The sequence below is a fragment of the Corvus cornix genome, chromosome 4A (genome assembly GCF_000738735.6).
Source record: "Corvus cornix cornix isolate S_Up_H32 chromosome 4A, ASM73873v5, whole genome shotgun sequence".
NCBI lineage: Eukaryota > Metazoa > Chordata > Aves > Passeriformes > Corvidae > Corvus > Corvus cornix.
In genome coordinates, this window is record NC_047058.1 from 359,205 (window position 1) to 379,613 (window position 20,409).

The 20,409-nt window shown below is 45.8% G+C and overlaps 1 protein-coding gene across 1 annotated transcript in view; it reads right to left on the bottom strand.

Moving 5' to 3' along the window:
• HS6ST2 (heparan sulfate 6-O-sulfotransferase 2) overlaps positions 1-11,640 on the bottom strand; it is a 106,114-nt gene extending 94,474 nt beyond the window's left edge. Inside the window, exon 1 of the mRNA XM_039572109.1 lies at positions 10,994-11,640. Within this exon, the coding sequence (XP_039428043.1) occupies positions 10,994-11,505 (512 nt within the window). The 5' untranslated portion in view covers positions 11,506-11,640. The remainder of the gene's footprint in view (positions 1-10,993) is intronic.
• Positions 11,641-20,409: the final 8,769 nt, after the last annotated feature.

The window sequence follows — 20,409 nt, forward strand, 5'->3', positions numbered from 1 at the left end:
TGTGTGCCTCTTAAACCTAGTGATGCACAACCTCCTTCTGATCCCATCTCCAGAAATACCAGCACCATTACACGCCTTCACTTAAATGTCCCAATAAATAAATTTAAAAATATTTATGGCAGATTTTTCAAAAAGCCGTATTGTACCAAACCCCATGCCAAATGCACTTAGCCATGCTCACAAAGATAGTTACTAACACATTTTCATCCTTGCAAGCAACAAAGAGCTCAGTAATTCCAAACACAGGGCAACGCTAACGTATTTCCTGTGCAGTATTTTCTGCTGACTGTATTTCTAGCAAAATTGTAATTTCTTCTTGCACATGGTAGCATGTTAACTATGCCACAAAATATTGGGTGGTAAAGCAGCTTGCAGAACTGTTCCCCAGTCAAAACTCACCCCTAGCCACTGCCCTCTTGCTCAGCTGTTCTGCATCAGTGCTAGGAACTGTGAGCTCCAATCTCCAGCAGATGTTATCAGCACTACCCCATAAATCTAACTCAGTGAGGAAGTTGTCTCTATCCATAAAATTCTGAGAGTGCTCATATTCCAACCCAGAACACTACTGATATCCAAAATGCAACTATCAGCATGGAAAGTGAGGCAGTAGAAGGCTGGCTCATCTCAGGATAAGCAGCTGCAGGTGCAACTACTCTTTCATTTGTTTTATGCCTCTTCTCCGGAAATGGGATGAAAAAAGGCTTTCATAACTCTGCTTTGCAAAATCCATTAGTTATGTTTACGGGCTCACATGGGGTCTATCTGAAGAAGGGTTGACTTAAACGGCAATACAGGATAGTTCTGCAAATTAACAGAGTTAAAGAGATACAATGAACTGACTTACGAAGGAAGTCTTGTATGAACTTACTGAAGGTTCTCCTAGGTCTCTGCTACCACTGTGCGTTCTGATGGTCTAGTCCCCTCCACTCTGAGCAGCTGCAGCCTTGACAGCCACCAGACAAAGCAATAGCTTAAAGCACAGCAATTTCATCCCTACTGACTTTGGTCAGGACACCTGGTGTCAGATACCCAAAGTCTCCTGTTCAAAAGGCAGGTCCTGGCTTTTTTCACTAAACCCTTCTATAATTCAGAGCATCAGGTTCACAAACACACTTTTAGGGCATGATTAGATCTTACTTTAGGACAAATGTACCAGGCTTAGGATCTTCCTAAGTTGTTCCTTTCAAAGAGCAGAGTTGTACACTGCTTCATCCATGAAAAGGGGAGAAAACAAGATCATGCAAGAGCTCTGGCCTAGAAGCACGGAGTGGTGTGACCCCACACCAGCAGCCATGTGGACAGGGAGCTTCCCTCTTCCCTTCCTGGGAAAGGAAGGAAGGCCACAACCCTCCCAGGACACCAGCACATACATGGCAGGCTGGAGTCACCTGTCACTACAGCACATTCGTTTTATACTTGAACACTACAGCTTTCCTAAATTCAAACTGAACACAAATATTTCCAGCACTTCTACCTAGGACTAGTCACATATAGGCAGCAAAGCTACTACATGCAGTCAGCCCAGGAAATCCAACATCCTTTATGCTACGTACAGATGGAAAGATATCCTCATGCAAAGAGCTGAATTACACAGACAAGGCAGTGGCTGAGAGGAGATGACAGACTTGGTGATGAAGACAGGACTCATCCCAGGTGTAATGTCCTGGCTTCTCAAATCCCACTCTCATGTTTATGTACCACTTTTCTTTCATGCAGACCAGAATCAAGCATACAGACCCCAACAGCAGCATGCCACCTGAAGGACAAACAACTGACCCTTATAGTTAGCTTTATTTGAAAGCAAAAATTCTACCCCACATTTTATTGACCTAAAGACTTAAAGTTACTGGAAATCACCAAAGTAAAAAACCCCAAACCTACTGAAGTTTCGGCTAAAGATGTGCACTTAGGAAAAGAGAAAATGGGGCGACTATGCCAACACAAGCTTTTTCTCTTACCAGAGACTGACTTGCAGCACACAAGAATTAAAGGAGTAAAGACTAATTTATGCCGCTTATGTTTTTGCAAGTCACTCAGCTACCATTCAGCAGGCACATTCTGTTGTGTCTGACAATTCCTTCTCCCTTCTCCCACCACTTCTACCACTGTTCTGATTAGATCCAATACCCCACAGAAAAACAAACAGCTCTGTGAAAGGCAGAAGCCACACAGCCATCTTTCTCCCTTTCTATAGTTGGTGGAATTAGTTCCAGGAGGAACAAAAACAAAAACAAAAACTGCTGCTCTTCTGAAAGTGTTGCAGGCACAGATGCCTCCTCCCACCTCCGGCCCTATTTAATTCCTCCAAGGGGAGGAGAACCCCCACAGCACCTTCACCATCAAGATAAGTTAACTGCTGGCAAAAAATGATAAAGTTAGTACCTGGGAGATTTTGCTTAAGCAGGACATAAGCTTATTCCAAATAACTTTCTCTGAACCCACAACAAAAAAAACTTGCAACCTCAGAATGGCTTGGGATTGGTCCAGGGACTAACTTTCCCACAGGCAGAAGGAAATGCTCTCCCCTGAAATGCTCTACCCTGAAAATGAACTCTCAAAAGCAGTTTCTCTGGCTCTGACCAAGGAAACATGGTTTTGCTTAACAGGGGGGTTAAAATAGTTGCTTTCTGTGAACCCAAAGAAGGCTGGAGAAAATAATCAGTGGCAGAGAGTGTTTTAGTCACTTGATTTGGGCGTCTGCCGAAGGATCTTACAGTTCAAACAGCACTCTGAATGAGCAGATTGCCATTGCTGGGAGCCTTGCAGTGTTTTAACTTAGCCAACAAAATGGAGTTATGGTACAATTGATCTTCCAGCTACTTGGACCTCTAAGAGCATCAAAACTTCACAATCCTTTTGATTACGGGAAATTAGGAGCATTTGCTACAAGGATCTCATGAAAGGCATACTCTTCTTCATGCCTTTATGGAGATGTGCAAAATCATTTATGCTGCAAGATTATTTCCCTCGTAGCTGCATATATTTAGTTATATTACATCAAAAGTTTGGCTCCTTCAGAGTTGGATAAGCAGCTGAGAAGCAAGAAGTAACATGATTTGAGCCTCACTCCTAATGGATCTTATGATTTATAGGCCTCTAAAGACTAATGATTTTTTTCAAGACTAAAAAAGAGGAGATTTCACTCAAAGCTGTATATAATAGTTTAAATGGATTCTGGTTTTAAAAGCATGAACAGCTGAGAAAGAAGACTAAAGTCGGGGAAGAAGAAAAAAAGCTGGTCCTAATTGCCACTTACTCAGAAACATTATCTTGTTATATGCATATATTCACTATCCACCCAGATATACAGGAGTGGATGGAAAAGGCAACAGAAAATTAAGTGTTTAGACTTTCTACTTCCACAAAGCCCACCAAAGTCGATGTTAAACACAGGTCCCACCCAATGAAAACATATTAAAGGAATTCTACATTGGCTGTTTACATCAGCAATATGAACTTAAATGCAAAAGAATAGGTTGCTTTGGCTTCTTAGTCTCACATTAGCAAATGCAATTATCTTTCATTAATTTTACAGTGTTCACAGTAGAAATCAAATCATTTCTTCATGTCTAAGAAAAACTTTACTGTGTTAATTATTCATAAATACCAAAGTCTCCTACTTATTACTCACCACAAATGTGATTAGTTTCAATAACGCCTGAATAATTCGGTGCTACCCTATTAGTCCGAGAACACAGTGTACAATTGCCAGCATCAGCAAGTCAATCACAAACAATAATCCACGCTTGCCAGATGCCAAGGAAAAAGAAGAGGAGGAAGAGGAAGGCAGAAATGGCACTACCCCACCTCCACCCACTCCAGTCACCATGCTGCCTCCATCATCCCATAGAAAACGAGCGTCCCACATCTGCTGTTCTGGTTGGCTTTGCTTCCATCCAAGATGCTGCAGACTCAGACAGGCACTGTTCAGGCAAGCATTCCATCCCCAAACCGGGAGCAAGGAACCAGGCTCCCGAGGGACAAAGGCAGCAGGTGGGGATGCTCCACCCCTTTGCTTCCCTGCATATTCACATCTGGGCAGGCAGCTATCCAGCAATGGGAATTAACTGATTGAGAAGGGAAAGCAAGATTAATCCTCACAAGTATATAATAAGCCTACAAGGGTAATTTCAAAAATGGATGAGGGCTGCTCGCCCACAGTAATCCCTGCAGAGTGAAACAAAGCCCGGGCACAATTGCTGCAGCAAAGTGGTTAAAAAAGGAATTACCCAGAGCTTTGCAACTTGGCCGCTTGGCTGCTCAACAGGTTGAGCCTTATGGGAGGGGAAGAGATGACTGAAAAGTTACTGCAGGAATAAAATAAGGTGAATATGCTGGAGTTAGAAGTTTCTGTATTCTTTCTTCAGTAATTTAAAAAAAATAAACCTGGCCACATCACCAAAATCTCTTAGATTGCACCCAATCACAGAAACCTATATACATACTATTTTTTTCCATAATAATGTCAAGAAAACCTCTGACACAAGGTTCATTTGATATGGGTTCCATCCAGTCCAGTGGTCCTGCCCTTGGCATGGCACCCAGAGGCATCCTGGACCCTGCTGCACTTCCCAAAGCCACTGTCTTCTCAGAAAGACCCATTCCAACATCCCATTTTCAGCCACATATTAATTATTTTTGCTTTCTAGCAAGTTATGTGAGCTAATTTGGGCCAATGCCATACAGAAATGCTGCTTTTATTATTACAGTTGTGGAGAAAGTAAATTAATGCAAAGGATTCCACACAGAGGCCTAATCCATTTAAGGTAAATCAATGCATCGCACATTTAAATTGCTCTGCTTTCCTTCAGAAAAGTACATTGAAGTGATTCATTAGGCACTGAACTGTTCACAGAAATAGACCAATTCTCTTAGGCATGCCAATGCATCTCTGCTAGTTAAATTTAAAAAGCAGTCAAATCTACTAATAAGTCCTTTTTGCTGACATTTACATCAGTAGAGAACATGATTCCTGAAAATTCAGATTAAATAAATGAAGCACAAATTAATCTCAGTTAATATGTCTCAGGACCAACGCTCGACTTGTTAAACTTAAAAATCTGTCTTTTAATAAAAATAACTTACTGGTAATGCCTGACTTCCAAGTGCCTTCGATAACCATTATTAAAGGTTATAAAGTTATCAAGAGGGATCATGAGGTACAAGCTGTTTTTATACGGTTGGACCATTTATTTATAGTTTAACTTAAATATTTATAAATTGTAAAAGGAAAATTAGCAGAAAGGTACCTTTTTAATAAAAAGTGATCATGTCTTAGTACAACAGCACCATGAAACAGTGTTCAAATTCCCACTCTCTTCTTTAGGGAGAACCAACTCAGATAGTATATGGAATAAACAATTCAAGGTATAACACCTGTGCCTCATTTCTTTTTCTACTGCAATCAGTGGGGTTTATTTCTGCAACAATGAATGCCTTCTCTATACCCACAAAAAATTCTCCAAATTTAAAGTAAAAGGCAGTAGGAAACATATACTTCTAAATAACAAGAAGTCAATTTGCACTTTGTTAAAGACTTAGAGGAGAACTGAAGAGACCTAATACGGAAAATGATTTTTTAATCCCTTTAAGAAGTCCAACACTTTATCTGCAAAACGAGCATTACCAATTTAGAGAGCTTTACAAGTCCTATAGTCCATGAACTTAAGTTTATAACCAAGCCTTTCAAGGTTAGGCCTTGTAATGGGATTAGGTGAAGGAAACACTTGTATTTATGAAAATAATCCCTGCCCTTCCCCTCAAAACCCCTTTTTTACTCTGTAGGCTGGTCCACTACTTCTACTGCTTTGGTCTCACCAGGTGCCATGCAGGAAAATTCAGCTGCTGCAGCTGCACGTTTCTAGGTGGCAAGATAATATTCAGTGCAAATCCCATCCTGCAGCCACCAGGCCAAAACAAGCACAGTCATTAGGAAATCTTGCTGACAAATGAAGTGACTCAGAGTCACTCAGGCCTGGCGGCATCTCTGCAAAAGCTCTGGGTTTTGGCTGGGTTTTCTTTGTGGTTTGGTGGTGGTTTTCTTGGTGTTTTTGTTTTTTGGGGTTTTTTTTCTTTATAATTGTTGCCTAATTTTTCCCAGGGAGTTTCAGTGATGTGTATTTCAAGGGCAGGCAGGCACCCTCTTGGTGCTCTGGCCAGAAACCAAGTTACAGCAGGTCACCCCATCTGCTCTCTCACAGCCTCCAGCTCAGCCGTGCTGGTTCCCTCTCTCCCTGAGCAATCCCCCAGGCTTCACCCCCAAAGCAGCAGCACTAGGGGACTCTATCCTCGGAAATGGTGTCTGCTCCACCAGCTCCAGAGGTTTTAAATTGTTCACCTCCTGCCACAGCCTCCATTATCCACCCAAAGTCTTGGGACACCATGGGACCCTGAAGCATCTTTTCTGCCTACAAGGGGTTTAGTGCTGATTTATGGGGCTTAACTATTGCCCAAATTCCACCACTACAGGTGAAACACAGAGATCATCCACTTGTGCAGCCATTTATCACCTCTGCAATAGGGAGAGGCACACTAAACAGCTGCTAAGAAGCAAATCCTTCAAATAAATTACTTTTCTCTCCCTAGCAGTGCTACATGACTGTTTTCCCCCTCCACACCAAAGCAGTTTACTGGGAAACTGTTATCAACACCTTTGTAGCTACGTACACACAGCACCATGAGGAAAACTAAGTGTGAGGAAAACTAAACTAACCCTACCTCAGTCAGACCCGGTACTGCAGACCTCAAAGTAGATGACTCCACTTTCATGAGCATGCGGATTAATCTGTTCAGCCAACAGAGACACGCACAGTAAGCATTTCCAGTTTGCTGGGAAATCTTTTAACACAACTTTTTTTTCAGATTTTTTGTAAGACTCAACTTGGAAGGGTTTCACTAACACACAGGGACAAGATAAGAACACCCATGCATATTGCCAGCAGCTTCTGCCCCACATCACAACAACCTGGTGCCAACATCAGGCCTCCCAAAAGCCAGCAGGCACCAACCTGGTCCAACAGGCGAGTACCAGCAGCATGAAGTTTCTTCCAATCTCAGACTTTCTGGCTCCAGAGGCAGTACTACAAGCTTGTTCATCTTTCAACAGGGAACATCTCCTTCCTTTAATGCTACCCAGGAGGAACATCAAATACAGCCCAACCTTTAACCACAAACACATCTCTCACCCAACGAGGGGACAAAGCCATGACACCACTTAAGAACGCTGGTACCTGTATTTGCTCCCATGTCTCATTACATTTTCCTGTCTAACCTCAAGGCCTTTTGTTTCTTGCAATGGTGCCACTGGATTTACTGCTACAGACAACTTCGGTAGACACTTCCCATAATAATTAGCTAGAGTTGAGAGAAATCTCAGTACTGTGATGCACAGTTACTTTGGATGCTGCCTCCGTTCAGTGTGCCAAAAGCTTTGAGGCTTCCAGAATCAATCAAGTGACCCAAGTCAGTCACTCATTACTAGGAAAAGGCACATTTCTCCTTTCTCACCACTGGTGCCAAGAAGCTGAGACAATTCCCTCCTTTCTGCCACCACCATCGGCCCATTCCACTGACCTCCCAAGCGTCAAATCCAGAGCACTGAAAGCATCAACTTTGCCTATACCTTCCCCCTTCCCTCTCCTGTGATTTCTGGATGCTGCAGCGTTGAGTAGGGCTGATGGAACAGGAAACAAACAGGAACAGGAGCATACAGAACATGCACTCCAATGGGATCCAAGGAGGGAAACCCAAAAATCCCTCCCCTCACATCCAGAGAACCATGTTCCTCCAGAGGAAGAAAGAACCAAAGAAGGAGAAGATCTGTTTACCTGCTTAGTACTTATTAAGGAGCACGAGCCACCATTACAAAGGAAAGGAAGTTTTGAGAACCTACATGCTCATAGACAGGAAAGCACCACTGTGTTAAATCCATCTCAGGATTGTGTAAAGCACAACAGCCATCCTGAGCATTTCTACTGCTCCAGTGAAGGAATCTGCACTCCAAACCTGCAATTCCCAGAGAAAGCAGAGGCAGACTACTAATGGAATTAAGAGCAGATACTGCAGGATGACTGCTGCAGGCAGCAAGGTTCTTCATGTGTACACCCTCCAGGCTGATCCCATCAGATCCTACCACAGAGATGCTCTGTACCTGCTGCTGAGCATTGCATGGTCCAGGACAGAGTTTTCTCCAGACTAACAAAGACTCAACTTTTAAACAAAACAAAAGGCCCCCAGCAACCAGCCCAGGTAACCAGTAATCTGACAAGTAAACTTGCCATGCCTGAAAAGGCAAACATCTGTGCAAAGTAATCACACACAGGTGCAAGCTAAAAGGTTTGATGGAACATTTGGGTATTTCCAGACAAGGCTACACAGCCCCAGGACAGTAGCTATAGACTGCTTTATGCAGCTGCCAAGGAGTTCAAATCACTCTTACAACAGGTCTCACTTTTCAATCATCTCAACTATAAATGCAGGAATTCCCACCCTTGTCAAGCCAAGATTCGCTTGAGAAAATTCTTCTCTGTTCCTGATTGAATCCTTCTCCCTGACCTCACAATGCTCCCCAAACGGGCTGTGCACTCCTCCAAGTTGCTTCCCCTTCTCTCAAGATTTGCACACCAGGGCCATGACTTCCTTCCCTTCCCACCAGCACACATGACCCAGGATGGTCAGGCCTTTCCCTAAAAACCTCAGTTCAGGAATGGCCAGGCTGACTCCACTTGGAACTAGCACAGCTTCCCTTCTTAGACACCCTTAACCTACACCTACTGCTGCTCTGAAAGCAGCTTTTATCTGCCCAGAAAGGGCTTAGAATTTCTGTCTGTTACTGGCAGTAAGTAGATGTGCTAATTAACTAGTTGTCAGCTGAACACTGCTAAATTGAGAATGCAAACTAAAATTAAAGACAAGGTATTAAAATGGGCAGAAAGACTTGAAAGGACTATTGTTCATTTAAGAACTTCTCTTCTTGTATTTTTTAAACATTTAGAAGCTGCAGTCCAAATAATTGCTTGTCAAAACATTTTTTTGGAGAATAACTGTAGCTATTCAGCAAGCTGTGTAATTAGGTTATTAAAAGTATAATATCATTTTGAAGGCTTTGAGAGAGTAGACCTCTACCTAACACAAAATCATCACAGCTTCATTTTCCTCCCTCTCTCTGGGCTTCAATCCCAAGTCATATGTCCTAGCGACCTCTCAGAAGTCAGCTGTGACAATGTACATTGTTTGCAGAATGAGGAACCATTGCTCTCAACTCCTCAGCAGGTACATGCACCACTTCCATTCCAACTCAGGAAAGCATGTCTAGTATCCAACAAAGGAAAAAAAAAATACAAAGCCAAAAGCTGCAGGCAAAATCCCAGTTCTCCAAGCCTGATGTTCCCTTCCCCCTCAGGTGCGGGGTTCAGGACAAGGAGCCTCACATTTTTCTGGAGGGCACAGCTAAGACCAAGCACAGACAGACCTGTCTCTGGGAAAGGAAGGAAATCCCTGACCCACAGCTACAGCTTTGCAGGCCAGGCCCATCTCTGGGGAAAGAGAAACATGTATCACTGGAAGCTGTACAGAGAAACAGAGCACATGTTACGCCATTTCCATTTCTGCTGACAAACAACATTATTTATAGGACAGGTAAAATAAACTACATAGCCTGCAAGGCTCAGCAACCTGAAACCGGGAAGCTAATACACCCAGTGGGCAAGGAATTGGTCCTGATGTTAGCAAATGGGATGTCACAAAAATTAGACAATTAAAATTTAAAGCAGTAGGGAAGACAAAAGAGCAGGAATCACAGTAGCCAAGTCTGATGAGGAGCTGCTCCTTGGGTACAGGATTATAATGATGCTAAGCATTTTCCTACTAGATGGCAGTGTAGTGTCACACTATATAAAAGGAATTCTAGAAAGAAATTGCTTTGTATTTCAAGTGAATCTGTGCTTAGACTTGACTTCAGATAGCATCATATATAACAGCAGCCTCTTTGTAAAGGGACCTGCCATTAGTCTCACAGTGCAATAGGAGCGATACTCTAATTTCTAATTTCCCACAAAATAAGGGGAAAAGACACTGAAACCCTGAGCAGTTCTGCTACACAGTACAGCTGCATGCACAGCCACAGACAAGCTCCTCAGTCTGTTACAACCGAAGGTAGGCTCTGATCAAAGAGCTCTGGGCGCAGAGGAAGGAGGTCGTCACTGCTCAGGGGGAAAAACCATCTGGGCTTCTGAAAAGCAGGGGCAGCTTTTAGGCAATCCCCTCGCTATGGTCAGTGCGGTTTTGGCAACTTCAAAGGAAGGTCCAGGGATGAAGAGAGAGCAGTGCCACTAAAATTTAAAATGCAAACACAAAATAATCAAGGTTAGGGCTAAAGAACAATGCAAATATTTACAGGTAACTCAGCCATAACGGTAACCTTTACTTTGCAAGGCCGCCATCTGCATAAGCCAAACTTCAGGTACCAAGAAGATACGGTGGCTCACCAACACTCCCAAAATCAACACTCATTCTTGGCGTACACAGGAGCTGTAGGAGTTCTGTACAGCCAAAGATAGAAAAGCTCTAGGGGAAGCAGCCGAAACACCCTCTCTCCTGCGAGAGCCGCTCCGGGGGTCTCCGAGCTGCGAGGCTGCCAGGCCTGTTCCTGTGTCACCGGGCTCATCACCCCCGGGCTCTCCCCACCAGCGGTCACAATGGCGACAGCCAGCGGGACATCACTTCCATCACCTCCTGCCGGCGGAGCGGGGCAGGTTTTGCTCGCTCTGCAGACCTCGGGGCACGCAGCACCCACCGCGGTGGCCCCGGACCGGTGCGGCTTCCGGAGGCGTCACCCGCTCCGTGCCGGGATGATCGGGTCACACCGCGCTCCCCGCTCCCTCCTCCTCCCGCCGCCGCAGCATCCCCGCCACCGCTGCGCCCCGCGGGCCATCGCCCGCCCCGCCACCGCCGCAGACCGGGGGTCCACGGGGAGCCCCCCGGGACACGGCCTCACCTGGAGGGCCGCAGCCGCACCTCCTTCTTGCTGTCCACCACGGAGGGCACGCAATTGGTGAGCTCGGTCCAGTCAGCGTGCAGCCCGCAGCTCCAGCCGGTGGAGAAGCGGGAAAAGAGCCAGGTCTCCCGCTTGCCGGGCCGGTGGCAGGTGCACTTCTTCTGCCCGGCACGGCACTCGCAGGGCTGCTCCAGCTGAATATTGCGGACCAGATGCCGCCCGAAGGTGGTGCCGCCCGTCTTCTGGATGTGCAGGAACACGATCAGGTCGTCCCCCTTGATGTTGAAGTCCACCCGCCGCAGCAAGTCGCTGGCGGAGAAATTGAAACGGGGAACGAAACGCGCCGGCGTCTCGTCTTCCGCCCGGTACGGGTCGGCGGCGGCAGCGGGGCTGAGGGCGCGGAGCCGCAGGAGCTGGCACTCGGTGCCCGGGCAGACGTACTGCAGCACGATCACAGCAAAGAGGAAGAGCATCACCAGCGCCAGCAGCACCTTGTGGGACCGGTCCTCCATCGTCGCCGGGAGCGCCGCGCATCGCCGCCGCCGTCGCCGCCACCCCCCCGCTCAGAGCCGCCGCCGCCGCCGCCGCCGCCGCCGCCGCCGCGGGGGCGCCCGCGCCGCCGCCATCGCCCGCTGCTGCCCACGGCCCTTCCCGGCAGCCCCCGCGCCCGGCCCCGCCGTGCTCCTCTGCCCGCCCCGCCGCGGCCGCGCCCCCTCCCGGCACCGCCCCCCGCCAGGACCGCCCCGCGCGGCCGCTCCGTACCGGCACTGGCACTGGGACAGCACCGGCACAGCACCGGCACCGCGCCGGCACAGCACCGGCACCGCGCCGGCACAGCACCGGCACCGCCCCGGCACTGCCCCGCTCCGCGCGGCCGCTTCACACCGGCACCGAGAATGGGACCGGAATGGGACCGACACCGGTACGGGGACTGGCACCGCACCGGCACCGCACGAGCAGCGGGACTGGGACCGGCACCGCGCTCCACGCAGAGATCGGGACTGGCACCGCACCGGGACCGGCGCTTCCGCCGGCAACGGCCGCCACGCACACGGAGTGTACTCTGAGCGTGGCCGGCCCGGGGCGCACCGGGATGCTCCGTCCCCCCGTCCCCGTGCTGGACCGGGCGACGGCCCGAGGAGCGTCGCATCCTCGTCAGTGCGTGCGTGGCCCTGTGCCCGTCCTGCCCGCCCCAGTGCCCGCTGGCAGCACGTGGCGCAGGGCGGATGGTGCTGTTCCACAGGGAACATCCCAGTTAATGGCAGTGGTACGTCTGCGGTGTCACCATCCCGCCCGTCCATCACACACACTCCCATCTCTGGGCACCGAGCTGTCCACTTTCTCTCCTCAGCTTACACTAACACCCAGTGTTTTGGTTTTGTTTTGGGTTTTTTTTTGGGTGGGGAGGTAGTGCATTAACTGTTTTTCTTGATGCCCCAAGTGGTTTCTGTTGATTCAGGTAGCAAATACCTGCGCTATCTCTGTCAGCATATTTCAAAACCTCTCTGCACAACGAGAGTGTTCTGTAAATAAAACAATAACAACAAGGACTCCATGGATTTATGTCTGATTACAGGCCCGTGTATATTTATATGCAAATGATGTTTAGCCCTCCAGCTGCTGGCGGCTGTTCAATGAGGCCTGTGGGTGGGAGCACAGGGGTGCTCACCCCATGTTCACCCGGTGCCATTCCACAGGGACACCCACCCGCCACGTGCCGAGACCTGGCACAACACAGCCAGGGAGCCTGAGGCTTTCCTTTCCCTCTTGTTGCAACTGATGTTGTGGCAATTAATGCCTTGGAGAACTGCAGCCTTGCAAGAAAAAAGCAATTTAAAAAAAAAAAAAAAAGGGGGTTATGGCTAAAGGAGGTTTTCACCCCATCCTCAGGGTCCTGTCCGTCATGGAAAAGCAGCCAGGGCAGGACCAAGGGTTTGGCCACCCCCAGCAGATGTGCTCCAACATTTAACGTTCCACAGAGGTGCTGCATTTCAGAAACTCCCAATCTCAGGTAAGGCTGGAAATATCTGAGCTTCTCCTTCCCCTCCCCACCGCAGCACCTTAGCTTTTGCTTCCCTGTCCCTTGTGATACCTCTGTTTCTCTGCCTGGCCAATCAGCCTAGAGTAGAATTTTCTACTCCAGGGTTAATAGAATATGTAGAATATGCACAGCAGGCAGCAAAGAAAATAATTTGTAAACACTCTCCCAGACCTTTATTTGTCATTAAAAAAAAAAAAAAGGCTTGCCTCCTTTTTCCTTCCTCTCAAGCAATTCTCTCTAAATAATTTCAGCAAGTATATGTGGTGTTTGGAGGTGATGTCTTTATGGTTTTAATCCTTGAGCAACCTCTCCTGTCTTTCCTATTTTTTCCAGTTGTCTGTAATACTTTGAAAACATTTACACTCACAAAATAGGCAATTTTATCGCAAAGATTCCAGGCATCAGAACTACTGAGTTCATTTGCTTCCATTTTTATCTCCAAAATGAATGGATTGCACCATTTAATGAAAACTCTGTGTTCTGAAATTCAAGCCTTAAAATTATAAAAATGTTTCTGTGCTTTATATCCATCACTCTGCCACAGTCATTCATATAAAAAAAAATGTTTGCCCCCAGTTTTATTTATTTTACATTATGAAATAACAAAGATGTGTGGTGGGTTAAAACCGATCCTGAATGCTAATACCTGGGAATTAAACGGTGAGAGTAACAACGGCCTAATGTCTACACTAACTTAATATATACTATAAAAGATATGATACATACTGGGTTGGTGTTCCCAGTAGAGCCATTATTTTGGAATGGGCTAAACAAGCAATGATCATCCTTTCAGTAATGAGTGATGGTCTCCAGTCTGCTGCCTTCTCATTCACGATATGTAAATGATGCTCTTGAGCTTTGATCCAGGGACCCAAAACGTTTGGTTAGGCGCTAAAGAAATGAAAATTGCCCCGAACTAGATAAAAGTAGGACAGAGCAGAGCTGTTAAAGTTTCACAACATGGACAAGATTCGATGGCTGATGGTGCAGCTGGTTTAAGTTAAAGAGGTCAAGCAAAAACGCTGAGCGCTTAGTAACATCAGTGAAAAAAATCTCCACCTCCTTCTCCACACACAGCATCCCCAGAGACCCCAAACACACGATCCCTGTTCCCACTCCCCACACACGACCCTTTTCTGCTGGCACAGGGGATCCCCTCACCCCATGTCTCAGTGCATGGTCATGTCCAGATGAGCACATGGGTATGGTCACTGCTCCTCTTCTCTCCCACCTACAAGTGTCCTCTGCCACTGGCTGGTCTCTTCTGCACCCACCCTGTCAGCAGCTGCCTCTTTCCAATACAACACGGCCAAGCTGAGCTGGTGAAGGATCTCATTTTGGGCTGATACTGTCTTATTACCCACGGGAATGTTCAGAAAATCAGGGGTTTGTTATGCAAAGGCACCGGGTGTTTGCCCAGAGACAGATCAATAAAACATCTTGTGCCTCAAGCCCTAAATTGATCTTCACTGCTTTAGAAAACTGTTGTTAGCTCATCAGTCGGGGCTGATTATCACATCCCTGTGTACTTCCTGAAAACCTTTGTTTCCATAGCATCTGAATTTAACCTCTGCTTTTGGCTGGCAAATGGTGACTGCTTGGCTCCAACAAAAAAACCCCCACACATCAGGTTTGAGATAAGCAGGCTCTTGGTGTGTAAAACAGAGCTTTACTATGCATTAAGGCCTCCAGCTTATTGAAAGGAGCAAGGTTTCATATCAGTTCAGCCTGAGTAGGTCCCAGTGTCCTCTGTTTGGCACAGGTAAGGGCAGGAGTGCAGCCAGCTTGAACCCCCTGGGCAGAGCAGCAGGACAGGACTGTTGCAGCCCTGGCCAGGGCTGGGGTAATCCCAGCTGCTGAGGCATCCACAGCTGCTGGGAGAATAAAGTCTTTTTCAGATGAGAGGGGAAACCTTATTTCCACAATAGCACAATTAGAATAACTTGATTAAAAGAAATGCAAATGAGCCATTAAGTTTGCTTTATCTCCTTGTAATGTGATTCATGATATAGTACCTGTGCAGGAAGGGGAAGAAGATAGATTAAATAAGTACAGAAAAGCCTCCTGTATTATAAAAATAGCATATTTATTAAAATAACAAACACAATCATCACCAGCCCAGCTGCTGCAGCTTTCCTTTATGGAATTGTCTATCTTGTCTACAATAGCTGATGGCTAAACAGGTTTGTGGCCAGGGCATTCAAAACCACTTTTCCCATCATTTGTTCTCAAAGTGATGAAGTGGATATTCCAGCCTTGTCCTCAACTGCCCCAAAAAGACCTCTCTCCCACCACTTCCATAAGATGTGCAAACCAACAACTTTGATAATTTTACTTCTCCTTTGAGACTGGGTAAAACTGGATTATGGAGTCAAAAGGTATCACCAGGAAACACAGCGTTGAAGACACCACTCTGCTCCCTGAGGAAACAAGTCTTGAAATGAGTGGAAAAGCACAGAGCAATGACATGGTCATTGCATGGGAGGAGGAGCAAGGTCAAGAGCAAGGAAATAACTGGGAAAGGACCAAAGAAATGCTGTGGTGGGATAGAGATGGAAGCCCTGCTAGCACCTCATAGAATAAGGTCCTTATCTAGAAAAAAGGTATGCAAATAACCGAAGACAAGGAGCAGTGGGGTGATGAGTAAAACTAACTAGAAAATAAGGCTTGATTATTCATGGACTTGACATATCAGAGAGGAGCTAATCAAAGGAATAATACAAGTTTGCATATTCTTTGTGATGTGGACATCAAAGCCTTGCTTCTTGTCACTATGGCATCACTGCTGCTCATTCCTAAAATCAAGCACACTTGATGCAAGTGTAAAGTCTTGCTCCGTATTAGGAGATGGGTCCTGGAGAGGCTGAGGTGTTCAAAAGAGCTCTGTTTTTTCCAGCTATTGAACTGATCTTGCCTTTATGTCTACTTATAGATCTTGCCTTCCTGAATACAAACATTGCCCAAAGTTCTTTGGGTATGTGGTAAACTGGGAGGCCTTTAAAAGCTTGAGCCAAAGACCTGGATACTCAAGGGACCCACCTTGCAAGATAATTGCAAGATATTCCCTTACAGTTTCATTTTGCTTCAGACTGATTGCTAAATAAACCTTATCAAAATGCCACATGGGAAGATGGACTTGGCAGGAGGTATTTGCACAGAACTTGCTGGGTGCAGGAAGCTTTCAGGAGTACCTCCTTCCCAACACATGGCATCAGAAACCTTCCGTCCAGGCTGCTCACTGCAGCAAATCTTGGATTTGCACCATCACTTGGAGCCAGACAGAAGGCAGGCTAGCTTTCAAGTTAGAAGGTATCAGCGGTACTTCCATTCACATATAGATCTTGGTCCTGTGAAAGGTTTTAAAGGAGGACGTTATGTGGGACTGACACCTGGCCATGTACCACGTGTCTGGGCAACAGCTGGAGGGTGAATAAATGATACTGCCCCATCACCACTGATTCTTTCCCAGCATGAAACTGGCTGAGAAACTGCTGAAACATCAAATTCCTTTTTGATGAGGACAGCCTGGGACAACTCCAGGGAGCAGGATCCATGGGGATAAAAGGGCTCTTTCAAGTCTGCCTCTGAATCAGTGGGAAAAGGAAGAAGTTGGGATCGCTCCTGCTCCTGTTTGCTTGTCTGGATAATACAGTGATGGGTAGGTATATTAATACCATCTGGCATTAGATCCAAAGAGCAGCTAGGCATTGAAAGAGATTACTGGTGAGGTGTGTGAAGAACCCTCTTGGAGGTGCTTATGAGCAGATTAGGAGGAATTAGAAAGGGTGTGAGCCAACAAAGCCCAGGGCTGCAGACCATATGGTCCAAGGGACACTTTGTGCCCACTTTGAAGATATATAATGCAAAACTGGTGTATCTGATCTAGTTCAGTACCAAACCTGCAACATTTGCCTGATTAAGGTAGGTAAGAGACTAAGATAATGTACAGTGGTCTTCCAAAGTGGTTTTACACTGAAGAAAAGGGCTGTTAAAAGACTCATACAAATATTTGTTGAATCTTCCTAAAACCCAGGGGGAAACCATTTCACACGGCCCTGAAAGAACAGTGAGAAAAGACATAATATTACCTCATGCTATCTCAATAAGTAGTCCTGTGTAGAGTGAAAGCAGTGGGATTTGGTCCAAAGGCATTCAAGACATCACCCTCCACAGTGAAATGATTCCAGTTTAACAACACTGGTTTTGAAATAGATTTAGTTAAACTAGTACCACCTTTTGCCCAGACACTCTTCAATCCTAGAGTAATTAGTATCAATTTAACTTAATTTGGTGTCATTTTGTGCACAGACTGCATCTTGGATGATGTATAAATATTTGCTTGTTGAAATTGATGCTGAATTTGGGCAACACAGTGTTATGGAATTAACCTATGTGCTAGAGGATCAGATGCAGGAGCAAAAAAAAAAATCTCAGGAAGAGGTTTTACATTTCAGATGACTTCATGCAATTACCTAGTTTTAAAATTAACAGAAGAAAAAATGAAGGTGAAATAAAAAGAATCTCAAATAATTACCAAATAATAATAATAAAAGAAGCTTCGAGGACAGCTTCTTCCAGCAGTAGGGCTGATGAATCTTCAGGGACTGATCCCATAGTCCGGTGAAACAAAGAATTGCTCATTTCACGGTGAGGTTTTGCAATGGCAGATTTACCAGGAATAGCAAATAAATAATTCACAGTTTCTGAAGATGCAAAGATAAATTTTCTTTCTTTTACTTCAAATCTAGTTCTGCCAGCTGCTAAAGGCCTACAGCAAACATCCCCCTACAAAATAGAAAATGAGGGACAAAGCAGGAGTTTCACATTGCAGTTATGTGTAAAAAGACTCCTAAAAAAGAAAAAGCTCCCTTTCCTCCCTAGCCCACCCCACCCACACACTGCTGCCATGAGTCCACAGGGAAACAGAATATTTGTGTTATATTACGCTGAAACTTCTGGAAAAGAAAACAAAATTATAATCAAACATTTAAAATTTCACCGCAACACAATTCAGTAGAAAATCCCCAGCTGGACTGGATGTAAATAACAGATATTGAGTACAGCAATTTCTTGTGGTTTCCCAAAAATGCTCAGGGTTCATAGCATTACAGCACTTTGCAATAACTCACAGCAAACTGGGGCAGTGTGAATTTATACCCCCTGATCCTAAATTCTACCACCTTGGCCTGAGCCAGCTTTCCACAGTGAAAGCACCCTGGCACCCTGGGCCAGCCCTGTGTTTGCATTACTACAGTCACAGGCTGCCCTTGGAATCCCTCTTTGCAGACATGCTGCCAGTCCTGCATGTGCCTGAGCTGCCACTTCACTGGATCAAATTAGTAGCAGCTATTTTAATCTGCTGCTGGAATACATCTGAAGAAATTCCTTGCAATCCCTTACTTCTATTCCCAGCTGACAAGAGAGCCACCTGGCAGAGAGTGCATGTGCAAATTGTGCCCCCTTGAATCACGCTGCAACCGGGCCAGGAGACACTTGAGAGACAGAGTCAGAGAAGTGGGTATTTGCTTTATTCGGCGCACCGGGTGTGTGGGGATCGCTCCTCCAAACACACACACCGGTGTTCCCTACAACACAGTATTAAGGGTTAAATTATGAATATTCATCACATTCCTTGGAACAGGTGTGGTTATACAAATTCTTTCTCGGAAGTCATTAATATCATTAGCATACGGGCTATGCATGCGCTGTGTGTCCTGGTGGTCGCGCTGAGGAAGACCTCTCCTCTTCCTCGGGGGTCTTTTCTGATGAAGGCCAGTAGTCATCCTCCCAGTGAACTTTTCACCTTTCTCCCTGGGCATGCGTAGTCCTTTGAGGAATGATTCAGCAGTCTCTGAGATGATCCTTGTCCCCTCTATCTTGACAAGATTAGGGTGAATTCGGCTTCTTAGGTTTTGTAATTAACATCTTCTGTCTGAACGAACATTTGCTGTCTCCCAATAGTTAACTTGTGCTTACATGAGTTAGTTATTGACTGCCCCTTCTTCACCCTGGCCAGAGCCTTCCTTCCGTGCCTTGGACAGGAGATGGATGTGGGGTACCTGCTCCATGCTGTGAGCACCACTCCACCCAGCGTGGACTGAGCAGCACAGGCTGCTCATCATGGTCTCAGCCTCCTGCTCAGCGCTTTGGTAATGCCGAATCCCTGGAAAGGATGGCTGGGGACCAGCAGCAAGCCCACCACAGCCTCAACATCCCCTTGCCTGTCTGATGCCAGTGTGAGTTCTTCATCCCCCAGGCTGAGGGCTGCTGCATAGTCAAACACTTGCTATGTGTACTATAGCATCTAGTCCAACACTACTTAAATCAGAGAAGCCACCAGATGACCTCCTCTGTGTCTTGAACCTTTGTTAACTGCTCATTGATATAATCAGAAATTAAGTGGGCAGAGAAGAGGGGGCAATGCTTTGTTTCCTGCCCTGTCACAGGGACAGGGTCCACTGCTCTGTGTGTACACTGTTACTCACAGATGTGCACTAGGTTACCGTGCAAGAATTGCCTCCAAAGAGATGATGAAGAGATGTCATTATAACGCATGGGTCTCTTTTCCCTACTAAAGATAAGCAACACATAATGTTGGCCTTGCACACTAAGAGGTGGAGAACAGCACCTCTCAACACCAAAATTTAGGAGATTCCCTACAAGAATATGTGTCCCCCTACTGCACAGAGCTTTTATGGACCTGCCTAGGTCCCAAGTGATATAACAGTTTTCCAGGAGTTCCCTCTAACTCTGAATTTTTGAGAGACTCAGGATAAATTCATCTGGTTATGACACTATGCAGAACATGGTAACAACCAGAAGAAAAATAACTTATCAAAAATATTACTTTCTTTCACGTAAAGAATCAAACTTTAAATGATTCCATCTGTCACTTTCATCTGCACCCTGTTTCATTGTCTGGATTTCACTCATTAAGATAAATTTCAAGCCAGCAGATCATTTTTACCTTCAGGGCTTTGATGAAATGTAGTGTTTGGGACTTCCTCCCCTCCTCCATTTTGACAGCCATGACAGAGGAATAAGTTTTTCTCTCTTATGCTGCTTTGCAATTGTATGGAATGGCTTTGACCTTCCAAAAGGGAAACACACTACAGTCAAATTTCTCCTCCTTTCACCATGGGACTAAGGAGCTGGCCAAACCCTTCCAATAAGTTTCCCACTCGACTTTGCATCATAAAACACTCTTTTCTTTATTACTCCATCTCCTCAAAACTTCCTTAACAAACCTCTTGCCCTTTCAAGAGGTGGGCTGGAGAGCTTCTATGCTGTGCAAATGGTTCAGACATCTTTGTTTCTTCCCTTAAAAGACATAAAAGCAATTTGTTGAATTCCTTACCTCATAACCACAGTTGTA